This window comes from Chanos chanos, chromosome 7 (genome assembly GCF_902362185.1).
Source record: "Chanos chanos chromosome 7, fChaCha1.1, whole genome shotgun sequence".
Lineage (NCBI taxonomy): Eukaryota > Metazoa > Chordata > Actinopteri > Gonorynchiformes > Chanidae > Chanos > Chanos chanos.
The window spans coordinates 10074938-10099955 of record NC_044501.1 but is presented as its reverse complement, the minus strand read 5'-3'; the positions used below and the strand labels follow the sequence as shown (position 1 = coordinate 10099955).

The following is a 25018-nucleotide window of genomic DNA, read 5'->3' as shown; positions in this document are numbered from 1 at the left end:
CACTGATCTGAGAGAAATGCTGTGTTATTAACGTACTAAAGATTACAACGGGGGGAGCTGTTCCCAGATCAGTTGTTATGTATGAACATTCTAACGTAAAGTGTCTTAATGGGGTGTTGGCCAACTGTGGGTTGTCTGAGGAGCCTCAGTGTGCCTTGGCATGGGTTCTATAAGAGCGCAGAGCGCTGTTGGTGGGATGCTATACCACTGTTCTATGAGAAATTCCAACGTTAGTGTGTTGTCGCGACGACGCCGGTGGAAAACAACACGGCAGGCACTGCTCCAGCTCCTCCCACCACTGTCTGATTGCATTTAGCCCTGGCGACCGAAACAGCCGCGGCTCATGGTTTATATCACGCCACAACTGTCATCGTGGAAGAGACCACTCCCATCGCAACGGAACTGTTTTTCGCCCGTATGACGAAGGTCGCCGCTCAGAGTGGCACTGAATTCAGAAGCATTTACTTTGCCCGTTTAGAGACAGAGTGGACTTAAACCATGCCTGGAAAATGCACCTCACATGATAACCTAACCATCAAAAAACCCTTCTCTGTTGGCTGAAGGGAGAGAGGATGACTGGTCTGACCAAATGACTTTCTCCACTGGTCAGCAGACCGCTGACTGCGCTCTCCGAACCGTTTTACTGGCAAACGTGCGTTTTTAGGGGCGATAGAGGGTCCAGGTGCAGGAATCTGACCATAATGTTCCTCTTCCTGAACGTCTAAACGGACTGTCCTTGACTTTGACCTCTGATCCTAATGAGCAAGCTGAGCAGTCTCTGTCACTGAAGATTCTGCTAAGCATGGCCCCCGACAATACACCCTATTTCAAAGTCACTGAGACGTCCTATAGCAACAGTTACTGACGCTGTACTGTGTTTCTTCACACAGTTCCTAAGGAATGATGGGATTGCTCAATTAATTCACAAGAATACCACACCCATACAGAAGCACACGCTTTCAGTGTATATTCTGTGATTCATTTACTCAAATGTCGGCAGCTAGAACAAAGGTGGTTCCACCACCGCTGAGAGGGGCAGGATGAGAACGCGGATCATAAAGAGGCCGAGAGATATGGCCTCCACTTTGGTTTTGACGGTTTTGATGATTTAAAGTGACAGTTTTCTCAGGAGGGCACAGAACGCTCCGGACAGCCAATGTTACGGCAAGGTTACGCCGACGGCCGGGCGGAAACAGCGGAGCCGGATCCGTAACCTCGCGGAGAGACTGAAGCTCAGATCCATAACCTCGCAGAGCTCAGAGCTTCATTCATACGCAGAAAGGCCTGCGCTTCACTTCTATAAGGTCTGCGTGTAGAGCTTCTCATAATCCAATACAACCCAAGGCTTGAAAAGCCACCTTGTGTTGGTACGCACGGGCCTCTGTATTCACCGGCGAAAAGTGGGCTATATTAAAGCAATTGTCCGTGTGTACGTTGGGAATCTTTTCTGCGCTTTATGACTGGCCTCCACACTGCTACGATCACAAAGAAGGAATTTTGAGCTCTGCTCTCTCGGATAAATAAGACTATTCTGCCAAGCTCAGACAAGACAGGTTCTCTTGTCTGGGATTGATCCAACCAAAACGGGAATCCAATTCAACAAAAATATATACTCCATCTTGTAGGCTTCTACTCATTAATGACACACCCTTCAAATTACATTAATTTTTACATAGCTTTATATTAAAAACTTTGTTTTGTGCAGTATAATATGAATGCTGTATTGGCTCACATGGTTTTGCTCTGGCCCCGCTATGAAGCACAAAGCATGCATAGAGTCTGTGACCAAAGAATCCTGTTATGAACTCACGGTTTGAAAGTGAACAGAAGATAACCCTCTGTACTCAAACCCTCTTTTGAATTTATTGTCTGTCTATAAGTGTTCTTACGGACGGCACAGGTCAATAAAGAGAAGACCATTGGAAGAGATAAATGTTCACTGCAAATTACGCAGCGTAGAGTCAATATTTAGATGCGGCTATGCGCGTGCTTTACGACTCGCTGTGCGCTCAATAAACTTACTCCTGACAGCTCGAACTCGACTTTGTGTGGTTTCATCAGGTATTTCATACTGGTGTCCTTCTGGCCTAAATGACAACATTAGCAGAAGCAGCAGGAAAGTCAGGCATATTACTGAATGGAACATGTTTAGAGAGCTTGATAAAAAGAATATGGAGAGAGACAACAAAGAGACTAGAGACTAGAGACAATCCTCTCCTCCGAAAAGCCTGTTCTGTTCTAGTCCTGTCATCTCGGTGAGAGACAGAGAGAGAGAAAAAATTTCTCCTTTATCTTTCTCTGCAGATAAATTCTCCTCAGAGTACCTGCAGTGGAAGAGGGAGAGATCAGGGAACCCTGGAAAGAGAGGGGGTGAGGGTGAGGGTGAGAGAGAGAGAGAGAGAGAGAGGGAGAGGGAGAGAAAGAGAGAGAGAGGTCCCGTTGTGCAGATGAACAATGACCCTAGGACAGATTCCAGAGTGTCCACAAAAATCCACCCTGAGCTACCACCCCAGTCTCAGAGATTAAATTGAAAAAAAAAAGCCCCATCGCCTACGGCAGGGAGTCATAATCCAATTCAACGCGCTCTCTGCATTGTTTAGCGACTCCTAACAGTAACATCACGGTGATATGATGATGCTCAGTATTACTGAAGTCGCAGGTATACGGATACGGTCCCTGGGATAAGCGTGTCTAGGTCAAGTGCTCCTCCGTAAACTTAACTGGGGGGCAAACGGTATATGGGTCTAACTGGATGCTGTCTGATACGCTGCGTCATTAACGCAAAGTTTATAATGGAGATAAAAAAAACACACACACACACACCCAAGTATTCCTGTAAATTGTGTGAGAGAATACTGCTGGATCCAGAACCGATACCGGGTAAAAACAGAACTGGAACCAAAATTACCCTTCAGTGTTTCATCAATGCGCTAAACGGTAGTCTTACACCAAGTCTAATCCGCTGCATTCTCTCATCATCGGGTCATGAATGGACAAGAATTTTTTTTAATATTCTCCAGGGTAGCCACTCCACGTATCGATCTTGCTAGCTAACTTAGCTGACATTCGTCCATTGGACATGGTGGCCTCGCTCGCAAACAGACATACATTTTATCAGTTACAATTTAAGACTTATACCATAGCTGGTTAACATTACAACAACAGTGACCAGTTGGTTTAGCGATCTGGAATAGCAGCTTAAACACCAACAAACCAAAACTCTCAGGAAACACCCATGTATTGTAGGGGAGTCATTTTTTTCCCGAAAATCCTGATAACGAGTAGAAGACTGTACAATGCACGAGACATGTATCAGCATTACCTCACTCCTTAATGTTAATGAGCTAGCTACGCTGTTTGCTAACCATGCTAACGTACGTTAAGCCTCTGGACAAACTGACCAGTCAACGGTAAGGCGATGCTTGCTTGCTTGCTTACAGTATCTCAGGCTATCGTCACAATGGGAGATGCATTTCTTTATAAAACCGTGAAGCAATCAGATGGCGGGCGTCGTCCCGACCACACATGCTGATGTGTAATATCTAGACTGTCAGTTCAGCACAGCTATGCTGGTTGTCCCCTTTGCTGCTAGCAGCTGCTAATCACCAAGGATGGGCTAACCTAGCCTGATATTTTCTCAACACACAACGACGGCAAAGCGCTTGTCAAAAAAGGACACACTGGCCCGTGGCACAAACTAGGGTGTATATTTCTCTTACCTCATCGTTTGGTTTCCATATCTGAACACATGTAAAGATATTTGATTTAAACGTTTCGGCTAAGGCGGTCAAAATCCTTATAAATTGATGAAGTATTTTCGCAGCCTTGTTCTCTATTCCCTGATTCTCCCCTGCACCCGCCGGACAGATCGCTACGCAAGTTAGAATTGCCCACTAACGCGAGAGACGGGATCATAACGTCACACGACCGGATAGCATCACGAGTCAAATGCAGGAAATCAGCTTTGCTAGGTTGTTTTGACCTACTGTTTTGATATCAATATACAGCAGAGTAGCACAGACAAGACATTTAAAGTGATGACAATGACAACTATAAATAAATGAAACTGACCCAAAGCATTGCACTGACGAATTTTCTACGAAATCGGCGCAGTCCAAGAAAACGGTAACATGATTATCAACAATGACTGTACCCTCTTTTCGAGCCGTTATCATTACAGACCTCTCAACATCAATTTAAATTTCAACGCGTGACTTTAGTCTTAGACTTCTGGTTGAGAGAGAGAGTCGTTACTGCATAAGCATTTATTTTTACTATGTGAATTATGCAGCAGTAATCATGTTTTCGAGATTTTCACACAAATATTGCTCTTTCCTAGGACTTTGTAGTGCTTCTGTCGCCTGGCACTGTCTGCAAAGGAGTGCGTGATGAAGGGACTGTATTGCAAGCTGAACAATGACTCTGAAGACGTTAAATTTGTAATCCATCAGACGGTGAGTAGGGCACGGTGCTGTGCTAAAAGGATGTTTCTGTTGCCACTTGTTTCACATTTGTGTACATCTATTACATGACAGATGTGTATACCTGCTTCCATTTAGTACAATCGTGAATTCAAATGATCGCCTCTTTTACAGAACCCACCACAAAGCATTGGAGATCACCAGGTGAAGGTTCAAGTGAAAGCATGTGCACTCAGTCCTGTTGACACAAAGGCAAGCTCTGTGTGATATTCTGGTTCCCATAGTCCACCTGTTTGTTTGTTTGGGTGTTTTTTTAACCAGTGTCTACTCCATATGTTTAAGCGGCTGAGTAAGCAGTGTGGTTTGAACCAATCACTGCCATTGTCTCTCTTTTTTTTTTTTTTATGTGTCAGATATATGAGGACCTGAAGCTCCAAAAGGACTTGATACCAGTTGGACGAGAAATTACTGGAATTGTTCTCCAAGGTACAATGTGATTTTGCAAAATGCTTATAGGCCAAATGTTTTTAATGAACACATTATGACCTCACCCTCTTTTTGTTTTGTTTTTTTTATACAGTTGGACCTAAGGTGTCCTTTTTTCAGCCAGAAGATGAGGTCGTAGGTAAGAGTCTAACAGAATATTGAAAGCTGTCAGTTCACTTGGAGTTCACAATGGTTGCATAGTAACAAAATGATAATAAGTTACTCTCTCATTTGTAGGGGTCCTGCCCTTAGATTCAGAAACATCTGGCCTATGTGACGTAGTCTTTATCCATGAGCATAACTTAGGTATGTTCCACACGGGTTACAATCTTAACACATATCATGCAATTAAAAACAAACTGATTTTTTATTTCTTTCCTTTATGTGTGAGCATGTAAAACAACTTACTTTGCATACAAGTGGTTTGAAATTATATGCGTGTTATATGCATGCTGAAATATGTCTCTCTCTCTCTCTCTCTCTGTCTTTAATACCAGTTCAGAAGCCTGAGAAGTTAAGCTGGTTTGAGGCAGCAGGAGCTATCAGAGATGGACTCAAAGTTTACACAGCATTACACACCCTTGCCCGTATGGCCATGGGCCACACACTGCTTGTGCTAGATGGAGCAAGTGTATGTATCTCTGTCAGACTGTCATGGTTGTTTGCAAATACGCCTAATGCTTGGGATTTGTCATTGGTGTTGATTTATGGATTTTTATTTTCTTACTCTAAGATTGTTTAGAGCATGAGGTGGGTTTGAAAAAACTGGATTGATTTCTATTGAAAACCAAACTGAAGGATTGTTTATGAAACAAAGCTCTTTCTCTCTCTCTCTCTCTCTCTCTCTCTCCCTCTCAACTGATTACATTAGGAATTACAATACGCTGTGTAAAGCGGTTATTTTATTATCCCGTGAAGAATATGTTGTTCTGTCTGTTCTGCCTACGCATTCTGACTCTGCCTGTCCCTTTCTTGTGAACAGCCCTTTGGAGTCATGGCCATTCAGCTGGCCCATTATCACGGAGTGAAAGTCCTGGCGACAGCCCTCTCCCCCGAGGACCAGAAGTTTCTGGAACAGCTCCGACCAAGCGTCGGTAAGGGGGGGGGGGCGTTTGTTAGCTACGAGCTTCAAGTGAGACGTCAAGGCTGATAATCCTGTTGTGGTGTGCAGTGTGTATAAGGTGTCAAAAACGATGAGTTTCGTGTGTTTGGGAATGCAGGTGATATACAGCAATATGAAAAATATTTCAAAGTGTTGAAAACTTTGGTTAGAAGAGGCCAATTTAAGACCAGATGCAAGTATTCAAAATCATAGTCAGCTTCCTATTTATTTATTTTTTGCTACTTTGAATGTGGAGCGTTATCACCGCTCTCTCTCTCGTGCGTGTAGTTGCCTTTGAGCTCCGGGCCTGTCTATTCTTTCCTTTTTTCTTTGCTTTTTTCCTTCATACTGCGTCTGACTGCTTTCCTCTGCATTTTTCTTTCTCTGTGATTTCTGGCACGTGTTCAAGGTGTCCGGGAATCTCTTTTAGGTAAGTCTTTCACAGGCTGACTCAGTGTCTTTTTGCCTGAGGGTAAAACAGTCTTACCAGATGGGAAAGAATCATTAGCAGAGGAGGGGAAAAAAAGTCTTAGTAACTTACATTTCAGTGCTGTGGAGATGGAGTCATTATTTTTGGTACTATGCTGCTTCGTCCTGTAACGCGGTAGCAGAATGACATGGGGTTTCCATTGTATATTAGTGTGAATGACAAGTGTATGGGTTGCTATCAGCTCACTTCATTTGCATGTTAAACTGCTGGTTAGATATGTGATAAGTGTGAATGTAAGTCATTATGTGGATGTGCCTTCTCCAGCCAGGGTTATTGGGGTCTGGGATGTGAAAGTGGATCTGGTGGACTCCTGCTTGGAAGAAACCGGCGGACTTGGTGTGGACATTGTCATTGATGCAGGAGGTGACTGAATCCCATGTTTTCATCCACTCTGCATGTATCTGTATAAAGGAGACATTGAACCACAAAGCCACTCTGTATACCGGTTAGACGTAGCCAAGAGTTCGGTTTATGTAGGATAATGACCAGTGTGATAAGCTGTGAATTTGCCTCAGTCATTGGTGCTCAGCCGTTTGTGTCTGTCAAACATCACCAGTGAGGCTTTATGAGGAAGAACCTCCTAGTCGGCATCAGCTTCCTCACAAGCATGACATCATCACCGTGCTTGGGGTCGGGGGTCACTGGGTGACATCAGAAAACAACTTGCAGGTAAAGGAGAACCGCATGGTCCCAGTTAATTGAAATAAAAAGTTTGTTTTTTCTGGGGGGAGGGCGGGGGGCGCTCACTATGTAGTAGGATTGCAGCTAAAATTATTGGTCTATTTTTCCTGTCTGTTTTTAGTCTGTTATGGACATTTAGCTAAATGCGAATTGTTTACTCCTTCAGTTTAAATGCATTAATCTTAGATCTTTAGTTCTCTCTCTTTCTCTTTCACCAGCTGGATCCTCCAGATAGCCACACTCTCTTCCTCAAGGCAGCCTCTTTGTCCTTCCTCAATGAGGAGGTTTGGGGAGCCTCATGTGTCAGACAGGGAAGATACCTCCGTATCCTTCATTAGAACCTCAGCAAAAAGAAGAACCTGTTCACATAACCTCCAGAGACTTAGACTGTAGTGGAAGAACCAGTTGACTGAGACATTAATGGTGTGTTAAGTGTGCCCCTGAGCTATGAGGCTATCAACATTAACTGAAATACTGTATATGTGCATGCATTTTCAGAAGCGGCTTGTTTGTCTTAAATGGTTTCCTGCAGATATCATGAAGGATGTGATGGAGAAGCTATGCACAGGAACTTTGAGGTTTGTGCGAAGTCAAAAGGTCGACAGTGGGAGCGTGTATAACTATGAAAGAAACAGAGCGTCAGTTGTGAAGTTTGTTTGTACCAAAATGATAGTGTTAGAAGTAAAGGGGTGTTATGTTTGTCTTTTTCTTTATGTTCAGGCCGCTGCTAGAGGACCCTGTGCCTTTGTATGAAGCCACTGTTTCCATGGAGATGGTGCAGAAAAAGCAAGTGAGGAAGAGGGTAGTGATTAAGCTCTGAGGAGAGACAACTATCCCAGAATTCCACAGAGCGACATTGGACCGCTTTAACCGTCATGCATGAATTTGTTAATGATTTAAATGTCCTTAGCGATCAGTTATTGGTTTTGTTGTGTGTGTGTGTGTGTGTGTGTGTGTGTTGTGCTGTACACAGCTTGAAAACATTTAACACTTTTAATGCCTTTTTTTAAAAATAAAATTTACTTTCAATGGCTATTTGTCTACACCATAAATATATTTCAATTATTTTCTTAACATCCAATATTAAAGAAGGAATACAAACCTTGTATCAGGTCGGTAAAGCTGAAGCTGAAAGCGCTACCTTGGGGCCTTTCCTTTGCTAATCTTGGGTAACAATGAAAAACTATCCAGCAACATGACCCTATACGTTTTTTTATGTTGTTATATTTGATTGTTTACTTGACCAGAAAAGACACAAACGGTCTCAAAATCTAATGTCTGCGGTGGGAACGTGCCCCCCTCGACCGCGCGTGTGTGTTTTTGGCTCTGTTTCTGACAGCTCCTCATTCCTCAGATAGATTAGTCTATTCAGCGTGCGTGACAGAACCCCCTGCGTGAGGGGGGCGTAATGCATTCAAGTGAATGAACTGTTTTTCTCTCTGCCCTCTCTCTCTCTCTCTCTCTCGCTCGCTCTCTCTCGCTCGCTCTCTCTCTCTCTCTCTCTCTCTTCTTTTTTCTCTTGTTCGGTTCTTGCCCCCCACAACATTCATCAGTAAAGAGGACAAGCTTGAGTTCAGATGAGAATGTATGTCTTTTAGAGCAGCTCCACTCACACGGGATAAGCCAGGAGTCTAACGGTCTTGAGTTCAATATTGTAGAGGCCCTCACAAAGCGTGATGTTGTCTCTGGCTCTGATTGGAAATAGTGAAAGCCTATTGTATCATATCTATGCCACCCCCCCCCCCCCCCCCCTTACTCTTCTTTGGCTTGCGTTCATGCCTTGGCAGAGATTCACAGTTTCAACATGCGAAGGCTCCTGGCTACTCAGTGTTCTTCGCCTGGAGTGTCGCTCCGTCGGCATGGCAACAGTTGTTGCCGGAGGCTGTGGAGAACTTGTTGTGAGTGCCCCAGAATCCCCTGCTCTTCGCGTCTCAGGGTTTCTACAACACCGAGTTGCTCCAAGTGAGCCTGGGTCGCACCCTGTTTCAGCCGAGATAACTGTCAGAAAAAAAAGAAAAGAAAAAAGAAAAGAAAGGAGTTCTGATGTTAATATTTAACATTTTATCATTCCATGTTCACGATTTATTTTGCATTGAAATGTAACGCTGACCTGCTCCAGTGCTTTGGTGGTGTCCTCCGTTAGGTAGCGGCAAAGCTTATGGGCCATTTCAATGCACCACTCCTCTCTATCGTGGCTCACTGCTGCCCCCAAGAGGACGTTTTTCCAACTTGAGCTGAAAACGATACTAATTTGACTCTGCTTTCTCATAAAATGTTTTTGAACGTTATGTTAAAAAGGAAATTTCTTACTATTGCTCCGGCTTCAGTGACAACAGTCGAAGAGCTGTCATCAGCCTCCAGGAGGGTCCATCTGCCCCGAAGGTCAGGTTCCTAGTAGTATAGGAATGAAAGACTTTTAATTTGAAAGCAGAGACTTAACAGAGAATAGTGTCAATACCATAAAGTTGAGATTATGGGATGTAATATACTCACTCCAAAAATTTATTGTCCCTCAGAAAAAGCAGCTTTTGTGCAAGCTGCTTATCATCTCTTTTTAAACACAGCTTTAAAACACCTAGGGTGACAAGAATTACATTATAGCTCAGAATGCCCGTGCAAAAAAACACCAAGATTTAAAAGGCAAGTCTATGACACTACGCGGTCTCACCTGGATCAACGTAGGCCACTCTGTGGGGGTTGCCAGGGGCGACAAAACCATATTCCAGAAGGAGGCGCTGGTTGTCATGGGGACCATAGCAGATGAAAACCTGCTGGAACCTGGGACAGCCTTGGATGCTCCTTATCTCATAACACTGGGTAAACTTGTTGAAACCAGCCTCTACCTACAACACAAGTGCGGTTGTGTACCAAAAAAAAGCAAAAATTACCAATGTATACCTCTGCAGTAACATAGACAAATCTACATTTGTGAATCATTGCATATTACAACTTTTAGACCAGTTTCAGCAACTAGGGAGAATCACAATCCACAAATACGTGCAAAGAAGTCCACAAAAGGGAAAAAGAATGTAGTCAGGGGTTGTCTCCATAGCCAATCATTTGCGGCCCTGTTCTCTTGCCAGTCATCATACTGCTCATCCCCTTCTGTGGTTGGTCCTGAGGGGCATTTTTGTCCATGGCACTCACCTTTGGCTTAGCAGATCAAGTACGCAATATTTCAGTTCCAACAACGCCAGCGAGAGCCAAATCAAGCCGTCCACTACCTTCAGACCTTCTAAACGACGCCGGTTCAAACACAAGAGCTCCGCCCCTAGCCCTAACCCGTCCCTAGTGGCGCGCCACGGATGCTCTGAACTAACCTGGACATCGGGAGAATGGTTAAGAAGGTCGAGATATGGGGCCAGCGCGTACACGTCTGTATCTCTGGACAGGCACTCCCTCCGAGGATGCTCCATATAGACCGTGCGTGTATTCACGCTGCACCACGCCCAGCGCAGTGCGTCCTGGGTAAATATCTCCTCCGCGGGTTGAGCGAACAGGGGCCGGAGGGAGCGGAGAAAAGCCAAAGAGGACGAGTAAAACTCCCGAAACTGTTCCCTCTGTTCCTCGGCTTTTCGGCGGAGGCCCGCAGGCAGGAGCTCCGTGACGTCACTGGGGAAATACACGGGGCACGTGTAAGATTTCGGCAAGGCACCGATGTAAGGTTTCCACTGGGACTCATCTCCAAAGTGTCTCTCAGCGATGAGAAAGGAGCAGAGAGCCAGAAGTGGAGAAACTGGTGGATGCCACCTGGAACATGATGACCACAAAGGAACGTTTTAATTCAGACAATAACATTAATAGTTTCTAAATCAATTACGGTTGTTTTATTATTTAAACTGCTGTTTGATTTCTATTTAGGAGATACTTTTACGCTACTGTCAATAAACATCCAACATATTAGAGTACCTGTGCGAGTGCACGGTCTGCGATTTGCAAACTTACCTCTTTATGTATTCTCCCATGTAACTCCCCAGGACTGTGTTAGTGGTCAGCAGGCATTTTTCAGGTAAGGAGATGATTAAATCATTGGCCTGTTGAATGAAACAGAGAAATATTACAGGTGATTCCCTCCGTGACCATTCTGGATGATTAGAGGAATTGTGTGTGTGCATGTGTGTGTGCATGCGTGTGTATATACTCAAGTCACCTTAATAGCCTGGGTGGTCATAAGTCCTCTACCTGTATCTAGAGGTGAGAAGGATTAAAATGACATTGTTTCTAGAAACTATGACACAAATTATCACACAAATGTATTGTTGGTCTTAAAATGAATGAAACAGCATACCAGGGAAGCGGGCAGGGATTAGGCACTGAGAGGTGAAGCCCCTTTCTTTCAGCCACTTTCGCAGGTCCACGAACTGAGATTCATGCGCCAGGCTTACTGCACAGACAACAACACAACGATCACGCCCTTCACTCATGTAGGCGAAACGTCCAAGGGAGATAAGTCTGCCGTCTCCCATTTTCTTTAAGTACTCCCCCTTCCTCCCAAGACACACACACACACACACACACACATTCCTATTTATGGAGTTTTTACACCAGCCTTTGCGAACAGCCTTGTCAATGACCGGACAGCAGCCGACGTTCCTGTTGCATTGAACTGATATGAAGGGAGCTGAGGGGATCTGGACACTTAATGTTTTAGAAGGATTACAAATTCGCATTATCATTTACACTAGGGCGAGCGCGTCTCAGTGAGTACATAAAATATACTGGCATTTAACTAAATGATATTGACGGAGAGTAAATACCAGTTTGGACTCCTTTCTCTCTTTTCCTTCGTTTTTTTCTTGCTCTTCTTCCAGTTCGTTTTCTCATGGTGTGATTCTTCGAACCGTCATTCAGGAGAGGCGACTCCCCTAAAGTTTGTATAGTGTCATTGTGGCTGATATTGATGCTAATATCTGGTTCGTTCTGTAATGACGCGGTGAACACCTCAGCTGAGGGAAAGCTTTAGAGAATTTTCATCAGAACTGACCAGTGCCATGTGTTTCGTCGAACCTAGACTGTTTGGTCGTGTGTAAGTCAACTGGCCGTACATTATGCAATTTGTAAAGCATAGTTAGAGTCTAGTAGAGCTAAATGTAATATACAGATCAGGTTATCTGCGCAAATTTCAGTTCCATGAATCAAGCATCAATAAGCAACGGTTGTCCATAAAAATGGCGGTTGATCATGGACTGTGTTGATCAAATGAAATTTTGGGTTTTTTTTGCCAAAGTGAGTTTAAATGACTACCACACACCCTATTGGAATATATCACTTCCATTCCCGGTGTAGTTTTTCAACAGTGTAAAGCATTTTAAATGTCTGTAATAGAGAAAAGGGCTCTTATTACGCTTGAACTTTTATTTTGATAAATGGATGTTTTTCGGAGGCCATCTTGAGAACGTATTACTATTGCTCTGTTCACGTAGCTGGGACAGAAAGTTGGGCAGGACAGGTCTGTGGGTTCTTAGATTCTGGAAAAAATGGACAGTCAAGGAAGGAAAGTAGTGGTCTGTGACAATGGAACCGGGGTAAGTATGGAAGTAAACTAGGTCTTAGCACCGACAATGACCCATTTTGCTCACCGATTTTCAGCGGTGCATTTTTAGGTGTGGAAACAGATTGACTGAAACAGGAAGTATGGTGCCTTATCATTGGCTAGTTAGCTTATTAACGAATGGAAGTGTACTAGTCAAAGGAATGTGCAGCTGTTTGATTGACAGTTAGGGATTTGTATATCATCATAGATTATTCATTATAATAGAACCCTCATAATGCATATGTGAGACTGTCTTTGGACTTGGGTGGGTGTAGTTTAAAATGCACCGTTGAAATAGCTAGCTAGCCATTCACTTGGGTGTTAACTAACTAGCTTGTAATATTCCGTTCTTATGATTTATCGCACGTGCCCATAGATCTCCGATCTCATTGGGACTGATGAATTAATGTCGTTTCGAATGATGCATTAATCATCATTTACAAATATTAATCGAGGTTGCACTTTTCTCTCTAGTCTGGGCGGCAAGCTAGCTATTCAACCCGCTAGCTTCATTGATTGCTGTGGTTGGCTAGCCAGCTAACGTCAGCTTCCGAATGACTTGTGACATCTGGTTTAGGGTTTAGGAAGGAAGTTGCAGAAGTGCAGAGTGAGAACTGATGCACCTCTTATCTATGATGTGAACCGTGCATTGCATTCATGGAATGAAGTAGAACCGCTATCTGTGTCGCTCATATCCTTCACAAAGCTTATCGTAACATTATGCTCAGATTGAAGGAAATTCTTACTCAGATTTTGCGATTTTGTGTAGTTTTTAATAAACTTTCATATACACGGGCACAGCGCCGTTTCTGTTTTAATGTACCTATTTTATGGGAATAAATTATTTGTGACGCCAGTAAATCAATGAATCTAATGGCCCAACACAAACAAGTTAGCGAACTTGAATATTTTAATTGTGGGGAAGCTTTAGTAAGCATGTTGCGGAAATCTGCTTCTCCAGGTTCTTAGTTTGCCATAAATAGGTTGTGAGTGGGTCGTTTTCGTCTGAGCCGCGCTGACGCCAGATTCCGCGTTTCTAGCACAGAGGAACTAGGCTGTAACATCTCAGACTGTGAAAAACAGTGTTAATACAATGCTCCCCACACTTTGGTCTTGTTCTACTAGAACAGACCCGGTTGGAACTCCTCAACCAGTTTTGTTAGCTGTTTGACATAAAGAATCTCTCTTTATTCAGCATTAACATTTTCACGCCTCACCTACTCTCAGAGGCAGAGACTCACGGTAACATTCTTGATGACATAGCTCTGATGCGTTTATACATATGTATTCTAAAGTGCTTTGCTGAATTAAGCTAAAAGGGTTGGGTTGCCTCTGGGTGTATGTGTGTTTGCGTGCGCGTGCGAGCGCGCGTTTGGTGACTTGTGTACAAACCTGTGACTGTTCACCTTTGCTGAACCATATAAGGCTACTCTGATCTCAGGACTGCCTGTTAGGGCCTGTTAAACCCTTCGCTTTGTGCTTCTTTATTCTATAGACTATAGTCATTGTTAGAGAATAAGAGATGTGATTAAGCACCAGGCTATGAAAATATATCAAATCCTGGTAACAATGACAAATGAACTCTTTTATTTTATGCTCTTAGTTTTATGTGCAGATGAAAACGGGAGTGCTTTTAGAATTTTTAGATTTAAAAGCTTTTAATGATAATAATAATAATAATAGTAATAATAAAAAGATGTGAAGAAGCTAAACAAAAGCCAAATTTTCAGACATTCACTGGTCTCTCCACTCTTTCATTTTTGTCCAGGTTCTGGAACATTACCTTACGTGCTAGAGATCATGAGGCCGTGTGGCTGTTGATTGTGGTTATTTAGAGCTTGATCTTGAAGGCGTCATTAATATTTCCTGTTGAATAACTGTCTTACCCGTCACTCATTCATCCCCCCCCCCCCCTTTGTTCCTTTTCTTTCAGTTTGTCAAGTGTGGCTATGCTGGCTCCAACTTCCCAGAACACATCTTTCCCGCCCTGGTGGGGCGGCCAATCATTCGCTCCACGGCAAAAGTGGGCAACATCGAGATCAAGGTAAACGCCATCTCTTTTCTGGCGCTTTTAGGGGCTCGTCCACAATCAGCCTTTTCCCCCTAGCCTCCTTTCTAGGGGTCCACGTAACCTCCGACACCCCCTACATCCAGTTCCCCTTTCCCACGCTCCTCTTCTCCCCTAAGCATAGTTCTACTGGTTTGAGGAAACCACATCAACCATAAAGTCATTTTGTCAGATTCAGAATTAAGCCAGTCACAGGGTGACGTGAAATGATCTCCCTATGAAACTGATCGCATTTCAAACCCAGACAAACGTTTCAAACCCCCAGGATTTGCGCCAAGAATCTAGGATAGGTGACATGAACCGAGCCGTGACCCCTTTTTCTCCAAATTATGATATTCGTTTTCAGTTTGAAAGATACTGCGCACTGCACAGCGAATTCACTGACTTTTCGATTGATTGTGGTTGGTGACTTTGTGCTGATTCATATCCTCCGAAGTTAGTCTTGAGCCCTGCAGAAACAGCACAGTGTCGCCCCCATATATACACACGCACACACACACATACAAATAAATATATATATATATATATATATATATATATATATATACACACACACACACACACACACGTGTGTGTGTGTGTGTAGATCAGATGCCTTGTTTCTAATGGGATCGAAGAGGGGTTTTTTTTTTCCTTTCTTTTTTTAGCTCAGGTGCGTAATGTCCTCTTGCAGCAGTAAACACAAAGCATAAAGCAGTAACAAAATCACTTTTAAAGTGTCTTAAATATGACACATTTTGATGGCGTACCGATTTAATGGGTTTTTTTTGTTGTTTTTTTTTTTAAATCTCACAGCTGTAATCCAGGCGTTTTTTTTCCCCTTCTGTAACGAACGGTAATTTATAACACTTGGCTTTTATTGATTTATTTTCTCAAAGCTCCCTTTGTGCATTGTCTCCTCAGTGAACCAGTTACACACGACGGACGACAGACCAGGGTGTTCCCTCTCTCTCTCTCGTATTGATTTATTATTTTTTTTTTTTTTAAACTTTGATTGGGGGGTGTAGCTTTATGGAGTTTTGTTGATTTTTGCTCCGACCGTAGTTGTAACAATGTCATCGGTGGTTACACATTAACACTCCCAGCTCCTGATAACATTGCACCCTCTTATCGTGAATCGACTGAATCATACTTTAAATCTGGGAGGTGTATATTGTTAGACTCAAGTGAGAGAGGATTTAGTGGCGAGAGGCCGTTCATTCTGATTAATTGAAAAGACACCTTCTCTTTCACTTCAATTTTTTTTATGTAGGTCTTGATAAACGGTCATGTATTGCTTTACCTCACCTCAGTGTAAGTGCACGTGGAAAAAAAAAAAAAAGATTTTTTTTTTTTCACGTCGTTGGTTTATATTTTCGGTTTTCTGATTTTCATCTGTTACCCAGTTTTCCTGTCTCCCATCACTTCTCCTCTCATCTACTCTTCCCTTCTTCTCTTGTCCTCTGCGCACTCCTCTCCTTTCATTCTTTTTTTTTCTTCTTCCCCTTTTCCTGATGAGGTTCTCTAGAATTCCAAAAAGATGGTAAGTGTGTATGGTGTGTGCGCGCGTGTGTGTGTGTGTGTGTGTGTGTGTGTGTGTCTGTGTTGGGTTGGAGTGTGTTGAATTGAAGTTCCAGCTCTCTGCTTTTTTTTTTTTTTTTTAACCTGGAGACTGATGAGAGAAAACTGTATTGCATTTGTGATTGGTTCTGTTTCCCATGCATCTCTTTAGCTTTTTGCTGTGTTTTTTTTCTTTTTCTTTTTTTTTCTTTTTTTTTTTTAACCTTCCCTCTACCCTTTCCCTTCCATTAACCCCAAGGAAACCCCACTACCTCTTCATAATCCCCACCTGACACTGATCATAATGCACTTGTCCATGGTATTTGATGCATACATTTGCGACTGTGCTGTAGTACTCAGTCAACATGATCAACACTCTTTCTCAACTCATTTACATAAGCTGTCAAACTGAGAGCACACCAGCTTCACACTATACCGATGTCCTTATATATAGTGATTTAAGGCCAGAAGATAGGAAATGGAATCTGCTGATGAGTTTAAAAGTTTACACGCTTCACTCAGCAAATCGGCAGCTGTAGGTATGCAACTTATAGAGTTCTTTGTCATCTTTTTTTGCTTTAGAGTTTGAGTTTGTCACCTTGAATCTGAGGAAGTGGTTTTCAGCTTCATTTGAGTTTACGACGCCTGTAGGTATTTCTGTCTATTTAGGGCCTGTTTTTACAGCTAGTGGATTCTGTTTATTTATTTAATTATTTATTTTTTCCTGTGACTCATGTTCACAAAAATTATTCATCTAGATGGCCCAGCCAAAAAAAAAAAAAAAATAGCTTGGTGAATATTTGTAGACAACCAAGCAGACTCTTCAGTTAAAGTCACCCATGATAGCTCGAGTGACGTATGAAAACTAACACGCATATGCACACGTACACACACACACACACACACACACACACACACACACACACACACACACACACACACACATATATTACCAAACAGGGAAGAGTTGTCTCATCTTCAAATTTTCTTGCCAAAAAGAGGAAGAACTGTTTTTAGTCCCAGGATGAATGTGAACCAGAACCCTTATGTCATTCACTGACAACCAAACGACAGCCCATTGAATGTGTCCAGACAGACAGCTCGCTGTGGAGACACGGAAGTGTCAGCGTCGACCGAATGACCGACTGTGCGTGTCTTTGTCGACTGGCATCTCCGACACACACACACACACACACACACAGAAAAGATCCTCACAGTCTCCAAGTTCGCCTTGTGATTCTGCCAATTGGTTTCAGCAGGAACTGCTCCTCTTTAGCACAGACCCGCTGTTGTGTGCACAGCAGAGTTGGGGTTAGTTCAGGGTTCGGTAAAAGGTTAGGGTTACTGAGGCATCGTAAACACTGAATTTCACCTCTTTTTTTTTTTTTTTTTTTTGATTAAAGCGAGATGAGAACAGACACGAGAGGATATGCAGTCATTGTGACCTTCACGGTTTAGCTTTGATCCTTTTTCCTCGTTTTGTTTTAAAAAAAAAAAAAAAAGCTTTTTCCACCGTCCTTTGAACAAATAAAACAACAGAATCAAAGAAGACGCTCGCTATTTTTAGGTTCGTTCATTGTTCTTAATGTGCGGTTGAAGTTTCTCAGAACTGCGTTAATCTTAGAACCGGGCATCTTGACAGATGAGGAAGCGTTAACAGAATGCTCTCTTTCATGTGGTTTTGACCTGGTCTGAAAGACCAAGTTTGTCACAGTCAACCTTTCTCTCCGCTATGATAGAAGATACTTGTGGCATGCAAGCATGTAGGTAAATCTATTAGCTGCATTCTGCATGGACGTAGCGGTAGCATTACTTACCCTCTTTCCGGATGTTTCTGTCTCTTCTCTCACCATCTGTTGTGCTGTTTTTTTTTTTGTTTTTTTTTTAATGAGGCCTAATCTTAGCCCGTCCTGTGGTAGGTGGCCTCAGGTGTCGGGTTTGTCATGGTACAAATTTTCACTGTGTGTTTCTTTGACGTTTCTTCTTGTCTTTATGGTCCAGTTAAATTTTCCTGGCATGGATTCACAGGAAGGATGTGGGGTAAAAAAAAAAAAAAAGTAGCTCCTATTCATGGAAACTAACTGACTAAACCGTAGAAATTAGCCTTTATTTGTGTAGCGTCAAGCGGGGAAACTTCTTTAGATCTAACTGACTAAAGTGTAGCCAAAACAATATGTAAAATCCATCTTATATTTAGATTTGATCCTGTCCACCTGGTACAGGACAAAACCTTATCAGTACCAACCCCTACTAGAACAACTAAACCAAAGATGAAAACCGATTTCATCTGAAAACTTCATTTCACCACTAGCCTAGTACCGTCTCTGTCTTGGACACACTCAAGCATTAGATCTGGCCGGTGACCTTTGCCCTGTGACCTTTGTTCAGGACCTGATGGTGGGTGATGAGGCCAGCGAGCTGAGGTCGATGCTGGAGGTGAACTACCCGATGGAGAACGGCATCGTCAGGAACTGGGACGACATGAAGCACCTGTGGGACTACACCTTCGGCCCAGAGAAGCTCAACATCGACTCCCGCAACTGCAAAATCCTCCTCACCGAACCCCCCATGAACCCTACCAAGAACCGCGAAAAGATCATCGAGGTGTGTGTGTGTGTGTGTGTGAGAGAGAGAGAGTGAGAGAGAGAGAGCGTGAGCGTGCGTGCGTGCCCGTGCGTCTATGTATGTGTGTGTGTGTGTGTTTTTGGATGTGAAATAAGGATGGATGCCTTAGATGTTTAGATGGGCTTATCTCACTGTTTTCATTGTCCATGTCTGCTGAATTCCAACGGAAGTTTGAGTCAAAGTCAAAATCAGATTCACACAGTGTTTCTGACTGTGTGAAGGAGAGAGAAACCACAGACTTCAGACTGGTCCCACCACGGGCTGCTTGAGTTCCATCAGACGCTTTTCTGTGTGTTTAGTCTGGATCTCGTGTGACTCATCACTAACAGTAACACAGATCCAGGGCAACAACTTCACACTTATACACTCACAGTCCACTCTAGTAGAAACCACGACTATGGGCCTACATTTATCAGGTGTACCTACCCTAAAGGTACACTGTACAGGAGGACAATTACAGACTGTAGCCCATCTGTCGCCATGCACAATTCGTCAGCCACCCCCTACCCAATTTATCAATGGTCAGTCTCTGGCCACAGTACCACTGTTAACTGGGAAACAGTTAATTTATTCGACAGTCAGTTATTTCCGTAACAAGCCATTCTCAACAAAGTAGTGACACTAACATGGCAGTGACATGGCAGTGACGTGGAACTGACATGGTAGTGGGTGTTTTTGTGGTATGAGTATCTAAGGCACAGCCGAATGGTGGGGGTTCATACTGATGACAGTGTCACTGCTGGGTTGAGAGTGGTCCAACACCCAATAATATCCAGCCAACAGCAGTCACATGGTCAGAAACTGACCAATGATAAAAGGCCAGAAGATTGCTAACGCAAACTGTTCATGACAGCAGACAAGCTATGTAGTCTTTAGCTGCTGTCGACCCAAAAGGTGTATCTACCAGCCAGGTGTCTCTGACAAAGTGACCGGTGAGTACACGTCCCAGTGAGGCAGCTGGACCAAAGAAAATGCGTGTGCTGTATGACACAGATCCAGAGTAACAACTTCACCCAACTTCAAGTCTGTATAAAGTGCACAGCTGAGAGAAAACCCACAGGCTGTTTAACACATTACACGCAGTCTGCCTGAACAACCTCACATGACCATCATAGAACAGTTTCATTTCGGTAAGCAAAAAAAAAAAAAAAAAAAAGAGCTTGCCGCATTGGAATTTTGTGTAGGCGTTGTGTGTTTGCTCTCAAAAGTCAAGTCTCGTACAAGCCTCTCTACCCTAGCGCCGTGCTGATTTGTGTTTTGTCCTTCTTGTCTTTCCGTAGGTGATGTTTGAAACATATCAGTTCTCAGGTGTTTACATAGCCATCCAGGCTGTTCTCACTCTTTATGCTCAAGGTACTGTAACACTTCCATTACATCACTTTTGCCTGTCGGACATCTCGCAAGGCATGTTCCCAGTTATCACAACTCGTAGAACAAACTGTTAGCATTTTTGTCTCTTAAAACCTAATTTAAGTGAATTTGTTTTCAGTTCTTCCGGAACAGAGTAGCATTTTCATCAATGAAATAACTCCAGTTTTTCTTATAGTAAATTTTTCATGAAGGGGATTGATGGTATAAGAAGGACAGTAAATATATAATATTTCTTTATGCGATGAAACACCAGTTTTTTCAGTAATGCCTTAGTGTTGTAGACAGTTTTTTTTTAAAGAAAACGAATAGCCGTATTACCTTAAATATTTGGTAGTCCCCTTAACTGAATTCATTTAACAAAAACAAATAAAAATCATTATGACATTGCTTTATTCTGGATTAGACCAGAGGACGTTGTAGCTTTGAGGTGTTTTTCATAGCGTGTTCAGATAGAGTTCTGTGAAATGATTGTGTGTGTGTGTGTGTTAGTGAGTGCTGAGATGAGGTGAGATTCTCCGTGTGTGTCTGTGATGTCAGGTCTGCTGACGGGCGTGGTCGTTGATTCGGGCGACGGTGTCACTCACATCTGTCCTGTGTACGAGGGCTTCTCTCTGCCACATCTGACCAGGCGGCTAGACATAGCTGGGAGAGACATCACGCGCTACCTCATCAAGGTAAAAAAAACACACACACACTGTTAGACATCTTATGTGTTGGAATGTCAGGGAGCCTTGTAACGTCTCCTCTCTCTCTCTCTCTCTCTCGCTCTCTCTCTCTCTCTCGCTCTCTCTTTCTCTCTCTCTCTCTCTCTCTCTCTCTCTCTCTCTGTGTGTGTGCTCCGTAGCTGTTGTTGTTGAGGGGCTATGCCTTTAACCACTCGGCAGACTTTGAGACAGTGAGGATGATGAAGGAGAAGCTGTGTTATGTGGGCTACAACATCGAGCAGGAACAGAAACTGGCCCTGGAGACCACCGTCCTCGTCGAGTCCTATACGGTCAGTGGTCTTTGTTTGTTTTTTAAATATATTTTAATTTGTTTTAATGTACAAACCACCATACATACAGGTACACCCCTTAATAAACCAACTCGAAACCATTCAATTTCACTTAAGTTCAATAGGTTCAGGAACGTTCGATAAAGACTGAAATTATTGCACTGTTTTGCCGACTGCATTTTTTTTGTTTTTTAACTAAATTGATCATTATCACAGCATGGTTAAATGGAAGTGATACATAAGCAATAGCACTTGTAGCACTTGAAATAAAAGATCCTGTTCCCTGACATGAGCGCAGAATTTTAAATGTAGGAAAGGCATTGTACTACAAACCCCTGGTTTTCAGTGCTGCCATCTGGTGGAGCTCAGGTGAAAAACTGCAGGTGAGCCATCCAGAACTGCTTTACAGTATGGTGCTTTTGCCTAGTGGTTACCTAGCAACCCACAACGCAAGATATGAGGGGTGGAACCAAAGAACTAACCACATAAACCACCTCAATACTGTATCCTCCAAGCCTTCATGTCCTCTCTTACTTTTTTTTCTCTCTCTCTCTCTCTCTCTCTCCCCCCCCCCCCCGTCTCTCTTTTTTCCTCTCTCTCTCTCTCTCTCTCTCTCTCTCCCTCCCCCCCCCCCCTCTCTCTCTCTCTCTCTCTGTGCTCTTCCCCCTGCGGCACCCCTATGCCCTACAACCAGTGGTCTATTTTGTGACATCATTTCCTGTTGGGTTCATTAGTCTGTGTGGCCACAAGCTGGTCTGGTTTTCTACATCCTGTTCTCGCCTCCTGACGGCACTGCAGTTAATGGGCTCTTTATGCTGCCTCAGACACACACACACACACACACACACACACACACACACACACACACACACAGAAACTCAACACAGATTCTGTAGAAATTCTGTAGAAAGACAAGCTGTGAATGGACAGACTCATTCTGCTTGAATCTGACTGTTCTAGAGTATGTCACAGAATGGCCATTATCCAGTTGCCAAGGAAACGAAATCGAGCCAATCAGAACCTACTCTTCAAATTTTATACAAAAATCTTATTGTGCTGGGGCAATTTCTCTGAAGGAAGTGGAAAAATTCTGAGAGATTTAAATTTGATAAGTTAAAATGATGTTTTTTTGGAATTCTGGGATATGACATTGCCATGGTAACAGTAGTAGAACTATGGTTGTATTCATCTCTCTCTCTCTCTCTCTCTCTCTCTAGCTGCCTGATGGGAGGGTGATTAAAGTGGGAGGGGAGCGGTTTGAGGCTCCAGAGGCACTTTTCCAGCCCCACCTCATTAACGTGGAGGGTGTGGGCGTGGCCGAGCTCCTCTTCAACACCATCCAGGCCGCTGACATCGATACCAGGTCAGTCACAAGCCCCCCCCACCCCACACTCTCCGGATTGGACACCTACACAGACAGCAAGAATGCCTCATTCATCAAACACATAGAATAACAAATACTAGAGAGCACACACACAGACCTAAAACAACTGCCGCAGAAAAGGATCCCCCCCCCCCCCCCCCCCCCCCATACACACAACATTCAAATAGAGGACCAGGCAGATTATAATATCAAGCTGTGATTTCTAGAGCTTGTAGCTCACGCTCAAAAACCGAAAAGAATTTTTTGGCGATTACTCCGGCCTTCGGGCCGTTGGTTTTAGGCACCGCTCTTTCGTTACAGTGTTTTAAAACTCGTAATAAAATCTTGTAATAATGTCGGGACAAGGATCGTCAGAGAGGAAAGAAATCTGAAGTCACACACGTCGTAATAACGGACCAGAGTAGCAATGCATCTGCTTCCTTTCAACACGTGTATGAAATCTTCAAACCCCGCTGTTTCAGAGCTCACACGCTTATCTTCTGTGTCGGGTTCTTAAACTGAACTGAATCGAGCGGATGTGCAAATGTAAACACTTTGCCTCGTTTTCAGTTTACTTCCCTTTTTTTTTTTTTTTTCCTCCACTCTTTGTACTTCTAACTTCTAAATTCACCACATTCGTCTCTCTCAGGGCCGAGTTCTACAAGCACATCGTGCTTTCGGGCGGTTCCACCATGTACCCAGGCCTTCCCTCTCGTCTGGAACGCGAACTTAAGCAGCTCTACCTGGAAAGAGTGCTGAAGGGAGACGTCGACAAACTCTCGGTAAAGTGAACACACCCCAAAAAAAAACCCTGACGCTCTTTAAAACGGTCGGGGCCGATGGGTCCCAGGCTTTGAAGAGGCGATGAGGTCGGATAAAAAGGCTGAACTGTTTTTGACACTTCTTAAAACCACATCCTCCTTGAGAGGAGCGATGAGAGAGTTGTCGGCTGATGTAAAAAAAAAAAAAAAAAAAAAAAAACGTTTTCAAATGAGTTGAGCTCTGGCACATGCCTTCCTCAGACTGTATTTGAAGACGACGTCCTAAGTGTTGCTTGTTGAGATACCGATCAGTGACGTATTGGGTTTGGCCTGAAATTGATATTCGTACAAGTGAAATGCGTTGCAGCACAGAGAAGTGTCTGTGCCTTAACACTTCTTGGTCACCAAACCGGTGATGCGCTTTGGCATCATCAAATATTTTGTTGTGTACTTCAGTAAAGATCTGACAGGCGTTAAGTAAAACCTGCTTTTTTTTTGTAAAGCTGTGTCCATGGTAACAGTTAGCTATGAAAGCAGCCTTTGCTTGTTTTAACCTCTCTTTCTCTCTCTCTCTCTCTCTTCCTCTCTCTCTTCCTCTCTCTCTCTCTCTCTCTCTCTCTCTCTGCCTGTCTCTCTCTCTCTGCCTGTCTCTCTCTCTCTGCCTGTCTCTCTCTCTCTCTCTCTCTCTGCCTCTCTCTCTTCCTCTCTGTAGAAATTTAAGATCCGCATTGAGGACCCTCCGCGCCGTAAGCACATGGTGTTCCTGGGTGGAGCTGTGTTGGCAGATATCATGAAGGACAAAGACAACTTCTGGATGACGCGCCAAGAGTACCAGGAGAAAGGCACACGCGTGCTGGAGAAACTGGGAGTGACCGTTAGATAAATCAAACATATACACACCCACACACACACACACACACACACACAATCGCACACACTTACAGTCACAAACCTTTACATGCACACACACACACACACACACAGACACTCTCATATCAAAACTCACACATTAAGTACGCTTCCCTTCACACGTACGCGCGCGCACGCACACACACATACAGAGGTTCACTTCACAAGCAGGGTGATGTTTTGATAGTATAGACATGGGAAAAGGTTGTCTCTTGGTATGAAATGATTTGATTTGGGTGACTTGACTGTTTAGAAGTCTTTACCGCCCCATGTTTGAGACATTCCAAATGTTAAGGGGCACGTTGAATTTCACAGATTTGAGAACATACTTTGAAGGGAGCCAACATGGTGCTGTTCCTAACCCTTTACTTATACAGGCCCGTGAGAGCAAATCACAAGGCTCCAATCACCAGAAACGATACTTTACGTCAAGACAACTCTGTGTGTTTATGCTACCAAAATGCACCCTCCTCTCTGTCTGCCACCCCCCCCCCCACCCTCTCCATCCCTCCCCCCATTACTGTATCCATCCATCTATCATTTCATCTCATCTGCTGTCATGTGCTCTACTGTCTTCACAACTCATTCGCTTCAATGAAGGCCAAGCAGAGAGAGAGAGAGGAAAAAGAGGGATGGGTTTGGGGTGGGGTGGGTGTGGGTGTGGGGGGGGGCAAA

At 43.6% G+C, this 25018-nt stretch overlaps 3 protein-coding genes across 4 annotated transcripts; 2 read left to right on the top strand and 1 right to left on the bottom strand.

Moving 5' to 3' along the window:
* Nucleotides 1-4036: 4036 nt before the first annotated feature.
* Nucleotides 4037-8118, top strand: cryzl1 (crystallin, zeta (quinone reductase)-like 1). The gene is made up of 13 exons (XM_030779544.1): nucleotides 4037-4125; nucleotides 4340-4454; nucleotides 4596-4682; nucleotides 4844-4907; nucleotides 5002-5046; nucleotides 5145-5213; nucleotides 5405-5538; nucleotides 5890-6001; nucleotides 6764-6862; nucleotides 7056-7168; nucleotides 7399-7504; nucleotides 7713-7758; nucleotides 7901-8118. The coding sequence occupies exons 2-13, from the start codon at nucleotides 4389-4391 to the stop codon at nucleotides 7998-8000; spliced, it is 1041 nt and encodes a 346-aa protein (XP_030635404.1). The 5' UTR covers nucleotides 4037-4125; nucleotides 4340-4388; the 3' UTR covers nucleotides 8001-8118.
* Nucleotides 8119-8996: 878 nt separating this feature from the next.
* Nucleotides 8997-12024, bottom strand: setd4 (SET domain containing 4). Its single transcript, XM_030780760.1, has 10 exons — nucleotides 11938-12024; nucleotides 11469-11564; nucleotides 11331-11368; nucleotides 11126-11214; nucleotides 10501-10930; nucleotides 9849-10023; nucleotides 9674-9755; nucleotides 9491-9571; nucleotides 9291-9414; nucleotides 8997-9178 (listed from the first exon to the last, which is right to left on the bottom strand). Exons 1-10 carry the CDS (start codon nucleotides 12002-12004, stop codon nucleotides 9005-9007), a joined length of 1356 nt encoding a protein of 451 aa, XP_030636620.1. The 5' UTR covers nucleotides 12005-12024; the 3' UTR covers nucleotides 8997-9004.
* Nucleotides 12025-12620: 596 nt separating this feature from the next.
* actr2a (actin related protein 2a) lies at nucleotides 12621-24795 on the top strand. 2 transcript variants are annotated; one of them, XM_030780818.1, is made up of 10 exons: nucleotides 12621-12705; nucleotides 14647-14757; nucleotides 16289-16303; nucleotides 18709-18924; nucleotides 20226-20298; nucleotides 20854-20990; nucleotides 21161-21310; nucleotides 22528-22673; nucleotides 23323-23455; nucleotides 24147-24795. In XM_030780818.1, the coding sequence occupies exons 1-10, from the start codon at nucleotides 12658-12660 to the stop codon at nucleotides 24315-24317; spliced, it is 1200 nt and encodes a 399-aa protein (XP_030636678.1). In that variant the 5' UTR covers nucleotides 12621-12657; the 3' UTR covers nucleotides 24318-24795. The 2 variants fall into 2 exon arrangements, with proteins under 2 accessions (XP_030636678.1, XP_030636677.1); XM_030780817.1 differs by lacking the exon at nucleotides 16289-16303.
* The last annotated feature ends 223 nt before the right edge of the window (nucleotides 24796-25018 follow it).